General features: G+C 42.6%; 1 protein-coding gene across 1 annotated transcript; it reads left to right on the forward strand.

The window, feature by feature from the left end:
• The first annotated feature begins 13,291 nt into the window (after window positions 1-13,291).
• Window positions 13,292-14,280, forward strand: LOC123132049 (chlorophyll a-b binding protein of LHCII type 1). The gene has a single exon (XM_044551798.1). The coding sequence runs from the start codon at window positions 13,365-13,367 to the stop codon at window positions 14,163-14,165; it is 801 nt and encodes a 266-aa protein (XP_044407733.1). The 5' UTR covers window positions 13,292-13,364; the 3' UTR covers window positions 14,166-14,280.
• Window positions 14,281-18,749: the final 4,469 nt, after the last annotated feature.

The following is an 18,749-nucleotide window of genomic DNA, read 5'->3' on the forward strand; positions in this document are numbered from 1 at the left end:
GCCCACGTCAAGAGGTATAAGACCTCCGACGATTTTCTTAGCATACAAACTAAGGGAGAAAAGCTCAATTGTTGAGCTTTTGCTCAGATTGTCTGAGTACAACAATCATTTGAATCGAGTGGGAGTTGATCTTCCAGATGAGATAGTGATGTTTCTCCGAAGTCACTACCACCAAGCTGCTAGAGCTTCGTGATGAACTATAACATATCAGGGACATATATGATGATCCTTGAGATATTTGCGATGTTTGACACCACAAAAGTAGAAATCAATAAGGAGCATCAATTGTTGATGGTTGGTGAAACCACTAGTTTCAAGAAGGGCAAGGGCAAGAAGGGATACTTCATGAAACGGCAATTCAGCTGCTGCTCTAGTGAAGAAACCCAAGGTTGAACCCAAACCCGAGACTAAGTGCTTTTGTAATAAGGGGAACAGCCACTGGAGCAGAATTACCCTAGATACTTGGTAGATGAGAAGGCTGGCAAGGTCGATAGAAGTATATTGGATATACATTGTGTTGATGTGTACTTTACTAGTACTCCTAGTAGCACCAGGGTATTAGATACCGGTTCGGTTGCTAAGTGTTAGTAACTCGAAATAAAAGCTACAGAATAAGCGGAGACTAGCTAAAGGTGAGCTGACGATATGTGTTGGAAGTGTTTCCAATGTTGATATGATCAAGCATCGCACGCTTCCTCTACCATCGAGATTGGTGTTAAACCTAAATAATTGTTATTTGGTGTTTGCGTTGAGCATAGACATGATTGGATTATGTCTATCGCAATACGGTTATTCATTTAAGGAGAATAATGGTTACTCTGTTTATTTGAATAATACCTTCAATGGTCTTGCACCTAAAATGAATCGTTTATTGAATCTCGATCGTAGTGATACACATGTTCATGCCAAAAGATATAAGATAGTAATGATAGTACCACCTACTTGTGGCACTGCCACTTAAGTCATATCGGTATAAAACGCATGAAGAAGCTCCATGTTGATGGATCTTTGGGCTCACTCGTTTTTGAAAAGTTTGAGACATGCGAACCATGTCCATTGGTGTATATGCATGAAGAAACTCCATGCAAATGGACCGTTTGGACTCACTTGATTTTGAATCACTTGAGACATGCAAATCATACCACATGGGCAAGATGACTGAAAGCCTCGTTTTCAGTAAAATGGAACTAGAAAGCAACTTGTTGGAAGTAATACATTTTGATATATGCAGTCCAATGAGTGCTGAGGCGTGTAGTGGATATCGTTATGTTCTTACTTCACAGATGATTTGAGTAGATGTTGAGTATATTTACTTGATGAATCACGTGTCTGAATTATTGAAAGGTTCAAGTAATTTCAGGGTGAAGTTGAAAGATCATCGTGACAAGAGGATAAAATATCTATGATATGATCATAAGAGATGAATATCTGAATTACGAGTTTGGCACAGAATTAAGACATTGTGGAAATTGTTTCACAACTGATACAACCTGGAACACCATAGTGTGATGGTGTGTCCGAACATCATAACTGCACCCTATTGGATATGATGCATACCATGATGTCTCTTATGGAATTACCATGATAGTTTATGGGTTAGGCATTAGAGACAACCACATTCACTTTAAATAGGGCACCACGTAATTCCGATGAGATGACACCGTATGAACTATGGTTTAGAGAAACCTAAGCTATCATTTCTTAAAAGTTTGGGGCTGCGACGCTTATGTGAAAATTTTTCAGGCTGATAAGCTCGAACCCAAAGCGGATAAATGCATCTTCATAGGACACCCAAAACAGTTGGGTATACCTCCTGTCTCAGATCCGAAAGCAATAAGGGCTTTCTAGAATCGGGTCCTTTTTCGAGGAAAAGTTTCTCTCGAAAGAATTGAGTGGGAGGATGGTGGAGACGATGAGGTTATTAAACCGTCTCTTCAACTAGTGTGTGACAGTGCACAGGGAGTTGTTCCTATGGCACCTACACCAATTGAAGTGGAAGCTTATGATAGTGATCATGAAACTTCAGATCAAGTCACTACTAAACCTCGTGGGATGACAAGGATGAGTACTACTTCAGAGTGGTACGTAATCCTGTCTTGGAAGTCATGTTGCTAGACAACAATGAACCTACGAGCTATGGAGAAGCGATGGTGGGCCCAGATTCCGATAAATGTCTCGAGGTCATAAAATCCGAGAGAGGATCCATGTATGAAAACAAAGTGTAGACTTTGGCAGAACAGCTCGATGGTCGTAAGGCTGTTGAGTACAGATGGATTTTAAAAGGAAGACGGACAATGATGGTAAGTATCACCATTAAGAAAGCTCGACTTGTCGTTAAGATGTTTTCCGACAAGTTCAAGGAGTTGACTACGATGAAACTTTCTCACTCGTAGCGATGCTAAGAGTCTGTTGGAATTATATTAGCAATTACTGCATTATTTATGAAATCTTGCAGATAAGATGCAAAAAACATTGTTTTCTCAACGATTTTCTTGAGGAAAGGTTGTATGTGATACAACCGAAAGGTTTTGTCAATCCTGAAAAATGCTAATAAGTATGCAAAGCTCCAGCAGTCCTTCTAAGGACTGGAGTAAGCATCTCGGAGTTGGAATGTATGCTTTGATGATGATCAAAGATTTTCGATTTATACAAAGTTTATGAGAAACTTTATTTCCAAAGAAGTGAGTGGGAGCACTATAGAATTTCTAATGAGTATATGTTGTTAACATATTGTTGATCAGAAATGATGTAGAATTTCTGGAAAGCATGCAGGGTTATTTGAAAAGTGTTTTTCAATGGAAAGCCCGGATTAAGCTACTTGAACATTGAGCATCAAGATCTATAAGGATAGATCAAAACGCTTAATGGTACTTTCAAATGAGCACATACCTTGACATGATCTTGAAGGTGTTCAAGATGGATCAGTCAAAGAAGGAGTTCTTGCCTGAGTTGTAAGGTATGAAGTTAAGACTTAAAGCTCGACCACGGCAGAATAGAGAGAAAGGACGAAGGTCGTCCCCTATGCTTAAGACATAGGCTCTACAGTATGCTATGCTGTGTACCGCACCTGAAATGTGCCTTGCCATGAGTCAGTCAAGGGGTACAAGAGTGATCCAAGAATGGATCACAGGACAGCGGTCAAAGTTATCCTTAGTAACTAGTGGACTAAGGAATTTTCTCAATTATGGAGGTGGTAAAAGAGTTCGTCGTAAAGGGTTACGCCGATGCAAACTTTGACACTGATCCAGATTATTCTGAGTAGTAAAATGGATTCGTATAGTAGTAGAACAGTTATTTGGAATAGCTCCAAATGTAGCATAGTAGTTGCATCTACAAGATGACATAGAAATTTGCGAAGTACATACGGATCTGAAAAATTCAGACCCGTTGACTATAACATCTCTCACAAGCATAACACGATCAAACCCAGAACTCATCGAGTGTTAATCACATGGTAATGTGAACTAGATTATTGACTCTAGTAAACTCTTTGGGTGTTAGTCACATGGGGACGTGACCTTGAGTGTTAGTCACATAGCGATGTGAACTGGATTATTGACTCTAGTGCAAGTGGGAGACTGTTGGAAATATGCTCTAGAGGCAATAATAAATTAGTTATTATTATATTTCCTTGTTCATGATAATCGTTTATTATCCATGCTAGAATTGTATTGATAGGAAACTCAGATACATGTGTGGATACATAGACAACACCATGTCCATAGTAAGCCTCTAGTTGACTAGCTCGTTGATCAATAGATGGTTACGGTTTCCTGACCATGGACATTGGATGTCGTTGATGACGGGATCACATCATTAGGAGAATGATGTGATGGACAAGACCCAATCCTAAGCATAGCACAAGATCGTGTAGTTCGCATGCTAAAGCTTTTCTAATGTCAAGTATCATTTCCTTAGACCTTGAGATTGTGCAACTCCCGGATACCGTAGGAATACTTTGGGTGTGCCAAACGTCACAACGTAACTGGGTGGCTATAAAGGTGCACTACGAGTATCTCTGAAAGTGTCTGTTGGGTTGGCACGAATCGAGACTGGGATTTGTCACTCCGTGTAAACGGAGAGGTATCTCTGGGCCCACTCGGTAGGACATCATCATAATGTGCACAATGTGACCAAGGAGTTGATCACGGGATGATGTGTTACGGAATGAGTAAAGAGACTTGCTAGTAACGAGATTGAACAAGGTATCGGGATACCGACGATCGAATCTCGGGCAAGTATCGTACCGCTAGACAAAGGGAATTGTATACGGGATTGATCGAATCCTCGACAACGTGGTTCATCTGATGAGATCATCGTGGAACATGTAGGAACCAACATGGGTATCCAGATCCCGCTGTTGGTTATTGACCGGAGAACGTCTCGGTCATGTCTGCATGGTTCCCGAACCCGTAGGGTCTACACACTTAAGGTTCGATGACGCTACTGTTATAAAGGAAGTTCGTATGTGGTTACCGAATGTTGTTCGGAGTCCCGGATGAGATCCCGGATGTCACGAGGAGTTCCAGAATGGTCCGGAGGTAAAGATTTATATATGGGAAGTTCGTTTTGGTCACTGGAAAAGTTTCGGGTTTTATCGGTAACGTACCGGGACCACCGGGAGGGTCCCGGGGGTCCACCAAGTGGGGCCACAAGCCCCGGAGGGCTGCATGGGCCAAGTGTGGGAGGGGACCAGCCCCAGGTGGGCTAGTGCGCCCCCCCACAAGGGCCCAAGGCGCAAGGGAGTGGGAAAGGGGGCAAACCCTAGGGCAGATGGGCCCTAAGGCCCACCCTGGTGCGCCTCCCCCTCTCTCCCCCCTTGGCCGCCCCCCTTAGATGGGATCTAGGCTGGCTGCCACCCCTAGGGGTGGAAACCCTAGGTGGGGCGCAGCCCCTTCCCTTCCCCTATATATGCTTGAGGTTTGGGCTGCCCATCACACATGAATTCTTCCCCTGTTGGTGCAGCCCTACCCCTCTTCCTCCTCGTCTCTTGCGGTGCTTGGCGAAGCCCTGCTGGAGTACCACGCTCCTCCATCATCACCACGCCGTTGTGCTGCTGCTGGATGGAGTCTTCCTCAACCTCTCCCTCTCTCCTTGCTGGATCAAGGCATGGGAGACGTCACCGGGCTGTACGTGTGTTGAACACGGAGGTGCCGTCCGTTCGGCACTAGGATCTCCGGTGATTTGGATCACGACGAGTACGACTCCTTCAACCCCGTTCACTTGAACGCTTCCGCGCGTGATCTACAAGGGTATGTAGATCCACTCCTCCCTCGTTGCTAGATGACTACATAGATTGATCTTGGTGACACGTAGGAAAATTTTGAATTATTGCTACGTTCCCCAACACAATACATATACAGAAAACACACTGGAAAATAGCAAAAAGTCATATAAGACAAAGCTATGCATAAGCGAGCAAAAAGGAAAAACTCAAAGCAATAAGATATGCGATTGGCAAACTACTACAATGACAATATCTGCACCATCATCTCATGACACCACACATGCGACGGGTTCCTTCAATAGCAATGCCTCCAGGAAGGATCAATGCTCGGGCATCACCATCACCGGATCCAACCATCTAATGTAAGAATCTGGGTTTTCACCATGAAGAATCGGTCTAAGCATATTTGAGCACTGCCTTCAACAAGATAACGACATAAAAAGTGTCAACATTGCCATGTATATAACCAACACGGGTTAGACCTAGGCTTTCACCCCAGAACTCGAGACCAATATCACTTGTCCATTGATAGTCGTATTTAGAAAAGTTTGATTCACTAGTAGAAAAAGGCACTTCATTTTTTAAACTCATTACAACTCCAGACTTTTTGTGCATTCATTATGCACCATTCAAAGCCACCCCATCAACTTTCAACCCTTTCTGACATCATTTGCTATTTTTCATGCATTTAATGATTTTTTGAGCTAAATTACCCTGAAATTGAAAAAAACTACAAATGAACTCTGAAAAGGATGAAAGTTGGCATGGTTTCATCATTTCACCCACATAGCATATGCAAAAAAATAGACAAGGTTACGGCAAAAACTGGATGCACTTCGTGTACAAACTGGACAATCTCTTCCAGTATTAGGGTTTCAGACGAAAGCTCATCTGTTACAAAGGCACTTTATTTTTTAAAACTTATTACAACTCCAGGATTTTTGTGCGTTCAGTATGCACCATTCAAATCCACATCATCAACTTTTAACCCTTTCTGACATCATTTGCTATTTTTCATGCATTTAATGATTTTTTTAGCTAAATGACCCTGAAATTAAAAATCACTACAAATGAACTCTGAAAAGGTTGAAAGTTTGCATGGTATCATCATTTCACCCACATAGCATGTGCAAAAAAGTTGAGAGGGTTACGGAAAAAACTGGATGCACTTCGTGTACAAACTGGACAATCTCTTTCGAAGTATTAGGGTTTTGGACGAAAACTCATCTGTTACAAAGGAACTTCATTTTTTTTAACTTATTACAACTCCAAACTTTATGGGCGTTCCATATGCACCATTCAAAGCCACATCATCAACTTTCAATCCTTTGTGACATCATTTGCTATTTTTCATGCATTTAATGATTTTTTTGAGCTAAATGACCTTGAAATTGAAAAGCACTACAAATGAACTCTGAAAAGGTTGAAAGTAGGCACGGGTTCATCATTTCACCCACATAGCATGTGCAAGAAAGTAAAGAGGGTTGCGGCAAAAAATGGATGCACTTCGTGTACAAAATGAACAATCTCTTTCGAAGTAGCAGGGTTTCGGACGAAAACTCATCTGTCACAAAGGAATTTCATTTTTTAAACTTATTACAACTCCAGAATTTTTGTGCGTTTAGTATGCACCATTCAAAGCCACGTCATCAACTTTCAACCCTTTCTGCCTTCATTTGCTATTTTTCATGCATTTAATGATTTGCTTTGAGCTAAATGACTCTGAAATTGAAAAGCACTACAAATGAATTTTGAAAAGGTAGTAACTTGGCATGGTATCATCATTTCACCCACATAGCATGTGCAACAAAGTAAAGAGGGTTGCGGCAAAAACTGGATGCACTTCGTGTACGAAATGAACAATCCCTTTCGAAGTATCAGGGTTTCGGACGAAACTCATCTATTACAAAGGGATTTCATAACCTAAGTATTGCCAAATTGGATATAATGATAAAACACACTAATATTAAACATAAGAAAAAAAGAATCATTGAAAAATCTATTTTTAAAATAAAGTTATTCACAAACTAGTGATTCAGACAAATTTCAAATAATTCAAATTTGAAAACTACTGCAACTAATAGAAAGTTTGTAATTTTTGTACCTAAGCAAAAATATTTACAAAGAAACTCTAAATACAGCAAAAAATAACTCACAAATAAATAAAAGAAAATAAATAAAGCAGGAAAAAAGCCCGCCTACTGGGCCACAGCGGCCTGCATACGACTAGAAACCCAACCTATAGTTGGGCCAGGATGCAGGCCCGCAAGGCCCAGTAGGCCCATGTGGCAGAGCAGCAGTTTAGTCCTAGTAGCGTGCATTAGAGAGGAGCTCGAAGGAGCAGCCGCGACTGGGTTTATAAACCAGTGCGGCTGCCCTTCGCTCGGCGAGGTGGGGCTAAACTTTGTGCACCGCGGGGCGGCAGCGCACCACCTTTAGTACCGGGTCGTGGCTCCAACCGGTACTAAAGGGACGGTCTTTAGTACCGCTTTCAGCCACGAACCGGTACTAAAAGGGAGCGACCAACCGATACTAAAGGTCCATCCTATATATACAACACTTCAAAAAAAATTCAGTTTCATCTCCCACTTCTCCAATCTCTTTCGACATCGCTGCCGCCCCGTACATCGCCCCCGTCCCGCGCCGTCGCCCGTCGCTGTCCCCGTCCCCATTGACGCCCCGGCCCGTCGTCGCCGTCCCCGTCGTCGTCGTCTCGTGCCGCCGCCCCGTCGCCGCGCCGGTCGATCGCTGCCCCCCGTCGCCGCGCCGGTCACCCCACGGTGCAAGACCCCTGCGCGCGCCATGGCCGCGCCCCGATCGAGGCCCCGCTCGTACGCACACACACACACACGTACACGCGCGCGCACACACACATTTTTACTTATTTTTTGTTTTATGTTTTTTAGATTAATGTCAAATTGTTAATGTCAAAGTTTTAGCTAGCTAAATGAATTAGATCAATGCATGTCAAATTGTTAATTAGATGATTGAATTAGATGAATTAGCTAGATAAGAATGTTATAATAATGTCAAATGTTAGACGAATTAGATAGAAATGTTAAATATTAATGTCAAATTTTAGATGAATTAGCTAGATATTAATTAATGTTAATTAGATGAGTTAGTTTTTTATACTTTTAGTTATAGATGAATTAGATATATTAATGTTAGATGAATTAGTAAGTGCTTAGTTGAATTACTAAGAAAATTAATAAGTGCTTAGTTGAATTAGTAAGAAAATTAATTATTTTTATTTATAGTAAGTGCTTAGTTGAACTAGTTGAATTAATAGAACTAGTTTATTTTTAGTAAGAAAATTTAGGTATATGAGATTTGATGATCTAATTAAAATTTACTATAGAACTAGCTAGTTTATTTTTAGTAAGAAAATTAATAAAACTAGTTTATTTTTAGTAAGTGCTTAGTTGAATTAATAGAATTAGTTGAATTAGTAGAACTAGTAAGTGTTTATCAATTAATGTCTCAACTATGAACATAAGAAATCTCTGATGACGAAAAGATTTCGGTATGTGCGAATACTATGAATATGAGCACGGCCTGTGCGACAGAAATTTCCTACTTGATGGTAGGCGCTTCAGCATCAAGCTGGATGAGACCTTCGAAGTGGATACAGTAAGTCACAACGACAAGTCTTTTTTCGTAATTAAGCATGACTTATGCTTCATTTGCTTCAACTTATAATTTTAATTTTTTACTATTCTACTAGCGTATCCTCTGCCATGCAAGAATTTTTGTATTGGACAAGATTGGTTTCAGTCCTATAAAAACTATGGAGGTAAAGAGAGTTTAATTGAAGACCGAGCATGGCTATACTTTTGACGCAAAATTATACAATGCAGATACCTACACCTATTTTGAATGCAAAACTTGGCAAGCACTATGCAAGGCTTATGCATTTGAGCCTGATATGATTATCACCTTTGATATTCGTCCGAAAGATGGTATTGAAGGTAATATCATAATCTGGGTCGATGTGTAGACGCCTCCAATTCTATCATTATGTGAGTTTCTCAACCATATTTATGTCTTCGTTATTGTTTATTCAAAATAGTTGACAACTAATTTCTATTAACATCTTATTTCTATTCAAGCAAACATGTCCGACGCTTGGTGGACAGGACCGTCCATTGTCCCGGGGCTGAACTAAACTGCGAAGAGATAAGTCATTATGTTTCATGGCTTGATGATCTTGATACTGTCAAGAGAAATTATGTTCCTGGACTTGAAAATCTTAGCACTCAAAACGTGCGACCAATAGTGTTCGTATTAAACTACGGTCACATCTATTTAAGAAAGATGGTAAGATTTTTACTATTTGTCCTCAGTGCATTTTTTGCATATATTATTTTTAAGCTAAACTTCATTGTTAAGTATGTTACTATATAATGTTCTTCAACAGAGACTCCCGATGATAGTTGTGCCTCATTGGATCGAGACAAAATGTCGCATGGCAATGATTAGCTTACGACCAAGACATCCTACATCGCACATGAGTGCATTCAGGATTTCTAAAATCGAGGAATGCTTAATAGTGAAAGACTAGAGTTAAATTGTGATCACAGAGAAGTAATAGGGGATAGCAATCAGAAGCGCAACCCACAATTAGAAGATAGGTTCATCTGCATGCTACAATATGGTGAATCAGGAGAGCTACACATGTTCTATACTATTTTACCTGAGAGAAAGAGCAGCAGGAGTGATTAGCTAGTTCCTGCTCTTAGTACTTGTCATCTCATGTCCGTGTTCTTTGTCCTGAACTTAATCTCAAAGTGATTTACTTTTGTGGTCTTATGAACGCTTATAATCTCATGACCATGTTGAACTCGATGATATCTTTGCTTCTGGTACAAGTGGATGTTTCTTCTTTAAGCTAGAATGAGTTTGAAGATGATGATGTGCTACACTATGACTGTGATGATTAAATAGCTAGTGTTGATAGTAATGACTATGATGATTATTATTAGCTAGTGTTGGTGATGATTAGATAGCGGTAATGATTATGATGATTAAATAGTGGTAATGAGTAATGACTATGATGATTATTAGCTAGTGTTGTTGGTAATGATATGAGATGCAAGAGTTTTTATATTAATATGATGATGATGAGTTATTATATCATTTGGTGAAAGAACCGCGAATTAGTTTCAACTGGATGGATCCTAAGTGATCAAGTAATATGGATTATCTGATGGATCCTAAGTGATCAAGTAATACGGATTATCAATAATCCATATTACTTGATCACTTAGGATCCATCCACTTAAAACTAATCCGCGGTTCTTTCATCTAGTGATTTAATAACTCATTATAATGTAGAAACAATCTCTAAATTGCTACCATACGTAAATATACCTCGCCGGTCTTTGTTGTATAAATATATATGTGGGTATGTGTGCATGAATGGTGTGATGTGAGACATTCTATTTATATATATGCATAACATGTACAATATGTAATATCATAAAATACCAGCAAATGAAAAAAATTAAATGAAAACACAAAATTAAAGGAAAAATAAATAATAAAACCAAACCCCCCCAAACCTTTTATTACTAACTGGTACTAAAGGTCTCCCCGCCCCCGGCACTGGCTCGTGCCACGTGATGGCCCTTTAGTGGCGGTTCGTGTTGAACCGGTACTAAAGGGGGACCTTTAGTCCCCACCCTTTAGTGCCGGTTGCAGAACCGACACTAAAAAGCCTTACGAACCGGTGCTAAAGCTCGGTTCTGCACTAGTGATTGCAAATAAAGTTTAGCACACTATAGTTGGTGTGCATGATCTTGGAAGCATAAATTTTTTCATCCACATTGATATTAAAATGTACTTTGAATAATCATAACTATTATAATATTGTAGATGAATAGAGTTTACCACAATATAGTTTTTGTGCATGGTCATCACCAAAACAGAAAAGATACGGCGACATGAGAGTCACAGAGAGAGAGAGAGAGAGTGAGGTCAAACTTCAAATTATATTTGTTTATGAGATTTCCATAGTAATCATGGTTCAAAAAAGGGGGTTCCTGTCCTAATTTAAGAGCTAAACACATAAAAATACATACATAAGTGAAATTTATAAGCACGCATATGAATTTGACTCGATTCTGATCTGTTGATGATCATCTGAAAAACTGGTAGGAGTATATGTGAATGGGAAATGTTTAAAATCAACCGGCTGAAAAGAGCGTCACGTAAACCGGCTGCTCTGCTCGACATGTGTCCCTAAGAGAACGAGGCCGCCGCTTTACCCCTCCAGCTTATCTCCTTCACACGGCTGCTCCTCCACACGTTTTCCCCCTATCTTCTTTCCTCTCCCCGCCTCTTCCGTTGCATCTGAGAGGGAGAGATGCCCATGACGACGCCAACCACCAACCGGGATGGACGACCACCACCACCAGCAGCTGCACCCCGCCCGAAGTTGTTGCTACAAGCGAGGGGTAAACGCGACCACTAGCTGTGTGCTCCTCGCCATGGGGGCGCACCACCATTGCTGCGAGCTGGAAGCAGCAGTTTGCTGCTCGCCATGGGCGCACGGGCCATAGCGCCGTTGCCGCTGTTGCATCGAAGCAGGAAGATCGGAGGCGGGCGCTGCTCGGCGCCGGTGCTGCAACGCCGCACGAAGGAGGTGCTGTGTTGGAGCTTATTTTCACGCCGTTGAGGTTGCATTGGAGCGCCACCCGTGGCTGCCATGGAGCGCCGCCCGGTCGTTGGAGCTGCGATGGGGTTGGAACAGACTCCGCCGAGGCTGCAATGAAGCTTTCGCCGGAGTTGCAATGAAGCTTCGCCGGAGAAGTCGCGCTCGGTGTTGCCATAAAGCGCCACTCGGGGCTGCATGGGAGCTCCGCCCGGTCATTGGAGCAGCGATAGGGTCGGAACGGACTCCGCCGGGGCTGCAATGAAGCTTCACCAGAGCTGCAATGAAGCTTTCGCCGGAGCTGCAATGAAGCTTCGCCGGAGACGTCGCGCTCGGTGTTGCCATGAAACGCCACTCGGGGCTGCATTGGAGCTCCGCCCGGTCATTGGAGCAGCGATGGGGGCGGAACGGACTCCGTCAGGGCTGCAATGAAGCTTTCGCCGGAGATGCAATGAAGCTTCGCCGGAGACGTCGCGCTCGGTGTTGCCATGGAGCAGCCCTCCGGTGGCTCCCGGTGCTGTGTTGCAGCAGTTGCCGGCGGCTCTGAGAGCTGCGATGCAATGGTCGCCGGCGATTCCGGTGCCGAGATGTCGTAGGCGCAGGTATCACGGTGGGTTGTTGTGTTGCTCTGCAACATCGGTCTTCAGAGGAGACGTGGGCTGTTGAACTGAATCGCATGGTGGATGGGTTCAGAGAAGAGAAGACGCCAGGCTGCCTTGTTGAAATCGACGGCCACCAATGCCATATTGGACGTCTAATTAGGCGGATGATTTTCTTAGAAAATCATCCGGCTGATTTGTAGCAGTGCCCATATGTGAATACATAGTGCAATATAGTCAGACAGTATTATTATGTACTGTCATAGACATGTGAAAATTAAAGAGGGTATATATGTGTATGTTATCACAAAAATTTGTGAAAATAACATCTAAAACTAACATTAGTTTCATGTAACCGTATCCACCATTTTGTTTTCCAAATTTATGTGGTATCGTTGCGCACTTCAAAAAAATAAGGCTCATCCAGCGGTCAATTCTACCATATCCACCATTTATAAACGCTAAAAGATATGGAGTACATCAGGGCTTCCTAGTGTTAGTACTTCCAGCAGAGAAGAAATCTGCTGCATGCGAACCAGGCACTACTATTAACAGATCTCAGTACCACACGTGACCCAATCAGCTGTCTCCAAGGAGATCCTGGTCACAACCACTCCTAACCACAAGCACACAACAACACCATTTCCTGGCTCTCGATGCGCCAAGTGTTCAGAGAGAGCAACATATCTCTTCGGCACCAATGGCGTCAAAGCTCAAGATTTCTTTCTCTATCCATGTTGATCTTGTCAGCTTACACACCATATCGATCCCCTATGCCACCTCGCTGCCTTAAATAGCTACCTCCCCCTCTCCTGTCAAGCCATCTCCACACTCTCACCTTTCTTTGAGAACCCATACAGCAGACACTTTTCTTAGCTCTCCAATGGCGGCGACCACCACGTCCCTCTCCTCCTCGACCTTTGCTGGCAAGGCGGTGAAGAATGTACCATCGCCAGCTCTCTTCGGCGAGGCCCGCGTGACCATGCGCAAGACTGCAGCGAAGGCTAAGCAGGTTTCCTCTGGCAGCCCATGGTATGGTGCTAACCGGGTGCTCTACCTCGGCCTACTCTCTGGTGAGCCCCCGAGCTACCTGACCGGTGAGTTCCCTGGTGACTATGGGTGGGACACTGCTGGGCTTTCAGCTGACCCCGAGACCTTTGCCAAGAACCGGGAGCTCGAAGTGATCCACTGTCGCTGGGCCATGCTCGGAGCACTTGGTTGTGTCTTCCCAGAGTTGCTGGCCCGCAATGGCGTGAAGTTCGGTGAGGCCGTTTGGTTTAAGGCTGGCTCCCAGATCTTTAGTGAGGGTGGTCTTGACTATCTTGGCAACCCCAGCCTCGTCCACGCGCAAAGCATCCTAGCTATTTGGGCATGCCAGGTCGTGCTCATGGGTGCCGTTGAGGGGTACCGTATTGCCGGTGGCCCGCTTGGTGAGATCGTCGACCCACTCTACCCGGGCGGCAGCTTCGACCCTCTTGGCCTAGCTGACGACCCTGAGGCATTTTCCGAGCTCAAGGTGAAGGAGATCAAGAATGGTCGTCTTGCCATGTTCTCAATGTTTGGCTTCTTTGTCCAAGCTATCGTCACGGGCAAGGGCCCTCTTGAGAACCTTGCTGACCACATCACCGACCCTGTCAACAACAATGCATGGGCATTCGCCACCAACTTTGTCCCCGGCAAGTAAGGTGTCTTGGGATTGTGCTCGCCATAAGGCATGTTGTCCTGTGATCTGAGTTGTACTATCATGATGTAAATTATGAGAATTTTATGCAAAAGCATTGTTAGATTTGCCCACCTTCCATGTTGCAGCTTGCGTCGATTTGACTGCTGTTTTATGATCACATCATCACAATCACAATAACAGGAGCAAATAAACACTTTGAGGTGGGCTTAATTTACTATTACTGTATTGTGCCTAGACGAGTGGCAACTTATATAATCATGTGTGCAGGTGAATTTGCGGGTGGGACATATATAGACATTGATCTAGTAATCAAGAATGACATACCCTCTCGCCACGTATTCGTGTTCGGCTTCTTCTACGTGCACAGGTCATCATTCTCACCAGGTAAAACATCGTTAGATTTGTCTATTGCAGAAGTGCCTCCGTGCTACTACTTAAAATTTATCAGACCTAACATAAAGCAACAATTGTTAGTAACTCCTAGGATGAATGCAAGTAGGTCTAGTATATGAATCCAAATTAATCCCGGTCCAATCCTGACAGCTAGAACAACATTGTGTCCCACACGATCATCCCCTGTCAACCATATTCCCATGTCGCAATAATCACCACTCTCTCGGCTGATGTCTCGCTGCCCCTAAACGAATGAGGCTATTGTATCAGCAAATGTCAATCAAATAAGAACTACCAAACTTCTAGACATTTTTATGCTGATCCAGTACTTGAACCAATCTTTTTTATTCTTACCCAATTTCACCACACAACTAATATTGATCATTTTCACCTCATTCATTACCTCAATAATATATAGCCAAGATTGCACCATCAATCAGAAAGAGTGCAAGATTGTATCTACCCCAGCTAATTGGCCTCCCCCAACCCAACCACTCCAGCGAAAGCCTTCACCCTCCCCTACCCCCCATTATATATTTCAAACAACCCCTCCTTTCTTTCACAAAAGGAACTCCCCAAAGCGACCACACCCCAAAGCCATGTGGTTCGGTTCACCACCAGGGCATTGTTATCTGAAGTGGAAACACAATATCACTATGGAGAAATCGTCGATTTAGCCGGGGATGGGGGTGCGAAAAGGGAGTCGCCGACTCTGATATTGCAGTGGATGACAAAGAATTGGAGGTGGAGATGGGTGGGCATCCACCTTAAGATCATGTGCGTCCCTATTTTGGGTCAATTTATTAAAACAATCAGGGTATTACTATTTTGTTAAATCATATCAGACTAGAGAGACATTAAAAATATACTTTTACATATCCTACGTATTAAAATGTTCTAAATAAATATCCCCCCAAAAAATGTTCTAAATAAATATTGTTTGCACAAATGTAGAAAGGATAAGGCGACATGAGAATCAACATTGTCGCAAATATAGAAAGTTTTTCCGTTTTTTGAGTGATTATGACCCTTTTTGACACGGGGAGGGGGGTCAGTTTTTTTTTTTTACCATATTTCTGTTCTAATTCAAGAGCTAAGCATATAAAAATGAAACATACATAATCATAACTGAAAATTATAAGCGCGCAGATGAGATTGACTCAACACTGATGTTTTGAACTAGTATGTGAATTTAGGAAGCAGATCCTCTAACATCCTTAAGGGATGCCACGAAGCTACAGTGACATGCGTGTGTAAAACGGAGGAGTGGCAGGGTTACTATAGCAATTATTGTGCGGATTTACTGTAGCATGTACAAAAATAAATCGAAAAATAATTTTATTGCATCATAATTTTGTTTGTATGTAATCTTTGTAAATGTATACAGTAGATTTGTAATTTGCAAATTAATTATAATCATGTTAGGCTTAACCATATAGATGTGAAGAAGGGATGCCACGGTTACTGTAGCTTACGTGACATCCCTTGAGGATGTTAGAGGATCCGGTTCCGTGAATTTATACTGCAATGTTGTGAAACAATAATATTATTTGTGATCACACACATGCAATGTATTTGGGGTCATCAAGGATCAGATAACAACAAAGATATAAATGTGTATGTTATCCCAGAAATTTGGGAAACTAACATCTTAAAAAGCACTGGTTTAATGTCAAAGTAATAGTCTCCATCATTTTATGTTCCCAATTTATGTTGTAATGTTAGGCACTTCGATTTTTTTGTTTGTTCAAGATTACTAAGGAAGGACGAATATTTTAATTTAGGGATAAATTAGTAGTATTTTTATTTACCAAACCTAATATGTTTATTTCTGTAGCAGTATAATGAGCGAAGATACCCAATGAAACCTGGATCTAGATGCACCCCTATTGAAAAGATATTTTAAAAATAGCAAAAAAGATAAACAATTCTAAACTTTTTGTAATGAACATGATCTAATGTTATACTCGCATGTAAAGTTTCATGAAGGAGCGACTCTCATGGTCTTTTGTGCAAACAAAAGGTTGGATCTATATAAAAGTTACTATTCAAGATTTTTGATATTGCGATTTTTTTTCTTTCCTAGAATAACACGGTAGTCATTTCTTGGCCAACTTCCTTCATAAGTAGAACTCTCGACCATGTTCGCCACAGAATTTGTTTGATTCTCTTCTCTCTCTCTTTTTTTTGCTATTTTTTAAGTTAAAATAAAATGTTTTAGTGGGTGCGCCCAGATCCAGGTTCTAAAGATCCGCATCCGTAAGTCATTTACTTTAATCTAAAACATACAGAATATGCAGATGTTAATTAAATTAATTAATTTACTGGTTAGTTGATGGCAAATTAAGGTGTACCTACATTTTCCGAGAAAAAATGGATATATATAAGTTTTATGTATGGAATTTTGCTCAATAATGTGATCTTTTACCACAGCCTGATGGTACATCCTATTCTGATTTTCTGAACGCTAAAGGATACATGAAGACAACAGCTAGCGGTGTGACGCTGCGCGATGCTTCCTAGCGCAGATCTCACTCACACTTGATCCAGTCAGCTGTCTCCAAGGAGATCCTAGTCACGGCCACTTCTAGCCACAAGCTCACAGCAACAGCATTTCCTGGTTCTCGCTGCTTCAAGTGTTCTGACAAGAAGAGATCTCTGCAGCACCAATTGCATCAAAGCTCAAGATTTTTCTCTCTATCCGTGTTTATCTTGTAAAGCTTAGATACCTTCCGCTGCCTTAAGTAGCCACATCCCCCTCTCCTATCAAGTCATATTCACACTCACGCCTCTCTTGGAGAACCCATACAGCAGACTCCAGTCTTAGCTCTCCAATGGCGGCGACCACCATGTCCCTTTCCTCCTCGTCCTTTGCCGGCAAGATGGTGAAGAACATACCGTCGTCGGCTCTCTTTGGTGAGGCCCGCATCACCATGCGCAAGACTGCAGCGAAGGCGAAATAGGTTTCCTCTGATAGCCCATGGTACGATGCTGACCATGTGCTCTACCTCGGCCCACTCTCTGGTGAGCCCTCGAGCTACCTCACCGGTGAGTTCCCTGGCAATTATGGTTGGGACACTGCCGGACTTTCGGCTGACACCGAGACCTTCTCCAAGAATCGGGAGCTAGAGATGATCCACTGTCGTTGGGCCATGCTTGGGGCACTTGGATGCGTCTTCCCTGAGTTGCTCGCCCGCAACGGCGTCAAGTTTGGCGAGGTCGTTTGGTTCAAGGCTGGCTCCCAGATCTTTAGTGAGGGTGGTCTCGACTACCTCGACAACCCCAGCCTTGTGCACGCGCAAAGCATCCTAACTATTTGGGCATGCCAGGTTGTAACGCCCACGATGCGGCTACATCTCCCACGTGTCAAGGCACGACTTAGAGACATAACCGCATTGTGATTTTGTCGCAAGAATGGTCATCTTCACACAATCCCATGTAATGAACAAGAAAGGGATAACGAGAGTTGGCTTACAATCGCCACTTCACACAATGCTTAAATAAATCAAACATCATCCAAAATACACACAGAGACCGACTACGGTCAAACCCAAATAAAAAAAGATAAGCCCAAATGCTAGATCCTCGATCGTCCCAACTGGGCTCCACTACTGATCAACAGGAAACGAAACATAGTAACGACCAAGGTCCTCGTTGAACTCCCACCTGAGTTCGCTAGCATCACCTGCACTGGTATCATCGACACCTGCAACTGTTTTGGAAGTATCCGTAAGTCACGAGGACTCAGCAATCTCACACCCGCGAGATCAAGACTATTTAAGCTTATGGGTAGGATAAGGCCATGAGGTGGAGTTGCAGCACGCGCTAAGCAAATATGGTGGCTAACATGCGCAAATAAGAGTAAGATGAGAAGCTACGCAACGTACGTGAAGCTAGAAGTGATCAAGAAGTGATCCTGAAACTACTTACGTTCAAACATAACCCAAGGCCGTGTTCACTTCCCGGACTCCGCCGAAAAGAGACCATCACGGCTACACACGCGGTTGATTCATTTTAATTAAGTCAAGTGTCAAGTTCTCTACAACCGGATATTAACAAATTCCCATCTGCCACATAACCGCGGGCACGGCTCTCGAAATTTTATACCCTGTAGGGGTGTCCCAACTTAGCCCATCACAAGCTCTCACGATCAACGAAGGATATTCCTTCTCCCCGAAAGACCCGATCAGC

The sequence above is a fragment of the Triticum aestivum genome, chromosome 6A (assembly GCF_018294505.1).
Source record: "Triticum aestivum cultivar Chinese Spring chromosome 6A, IWGSC CS RefSeq v2.1, whole genome shotgun sequence".
NCBI lineage: Eukaryota > Viridiplantae > Streptophyta > Magnoliopsida > Poales > Poaceae > Triticum > Triticum aestivum.

Coding starts and splice junctions, on each gene's coding strand:
- LOC123132049 (XM_044551798.1), top strand. CDS start 13,365: ATGGCGGCGACCACCACGTCCCTCTCCTCCTCGACCTTTGCTGGCAAG.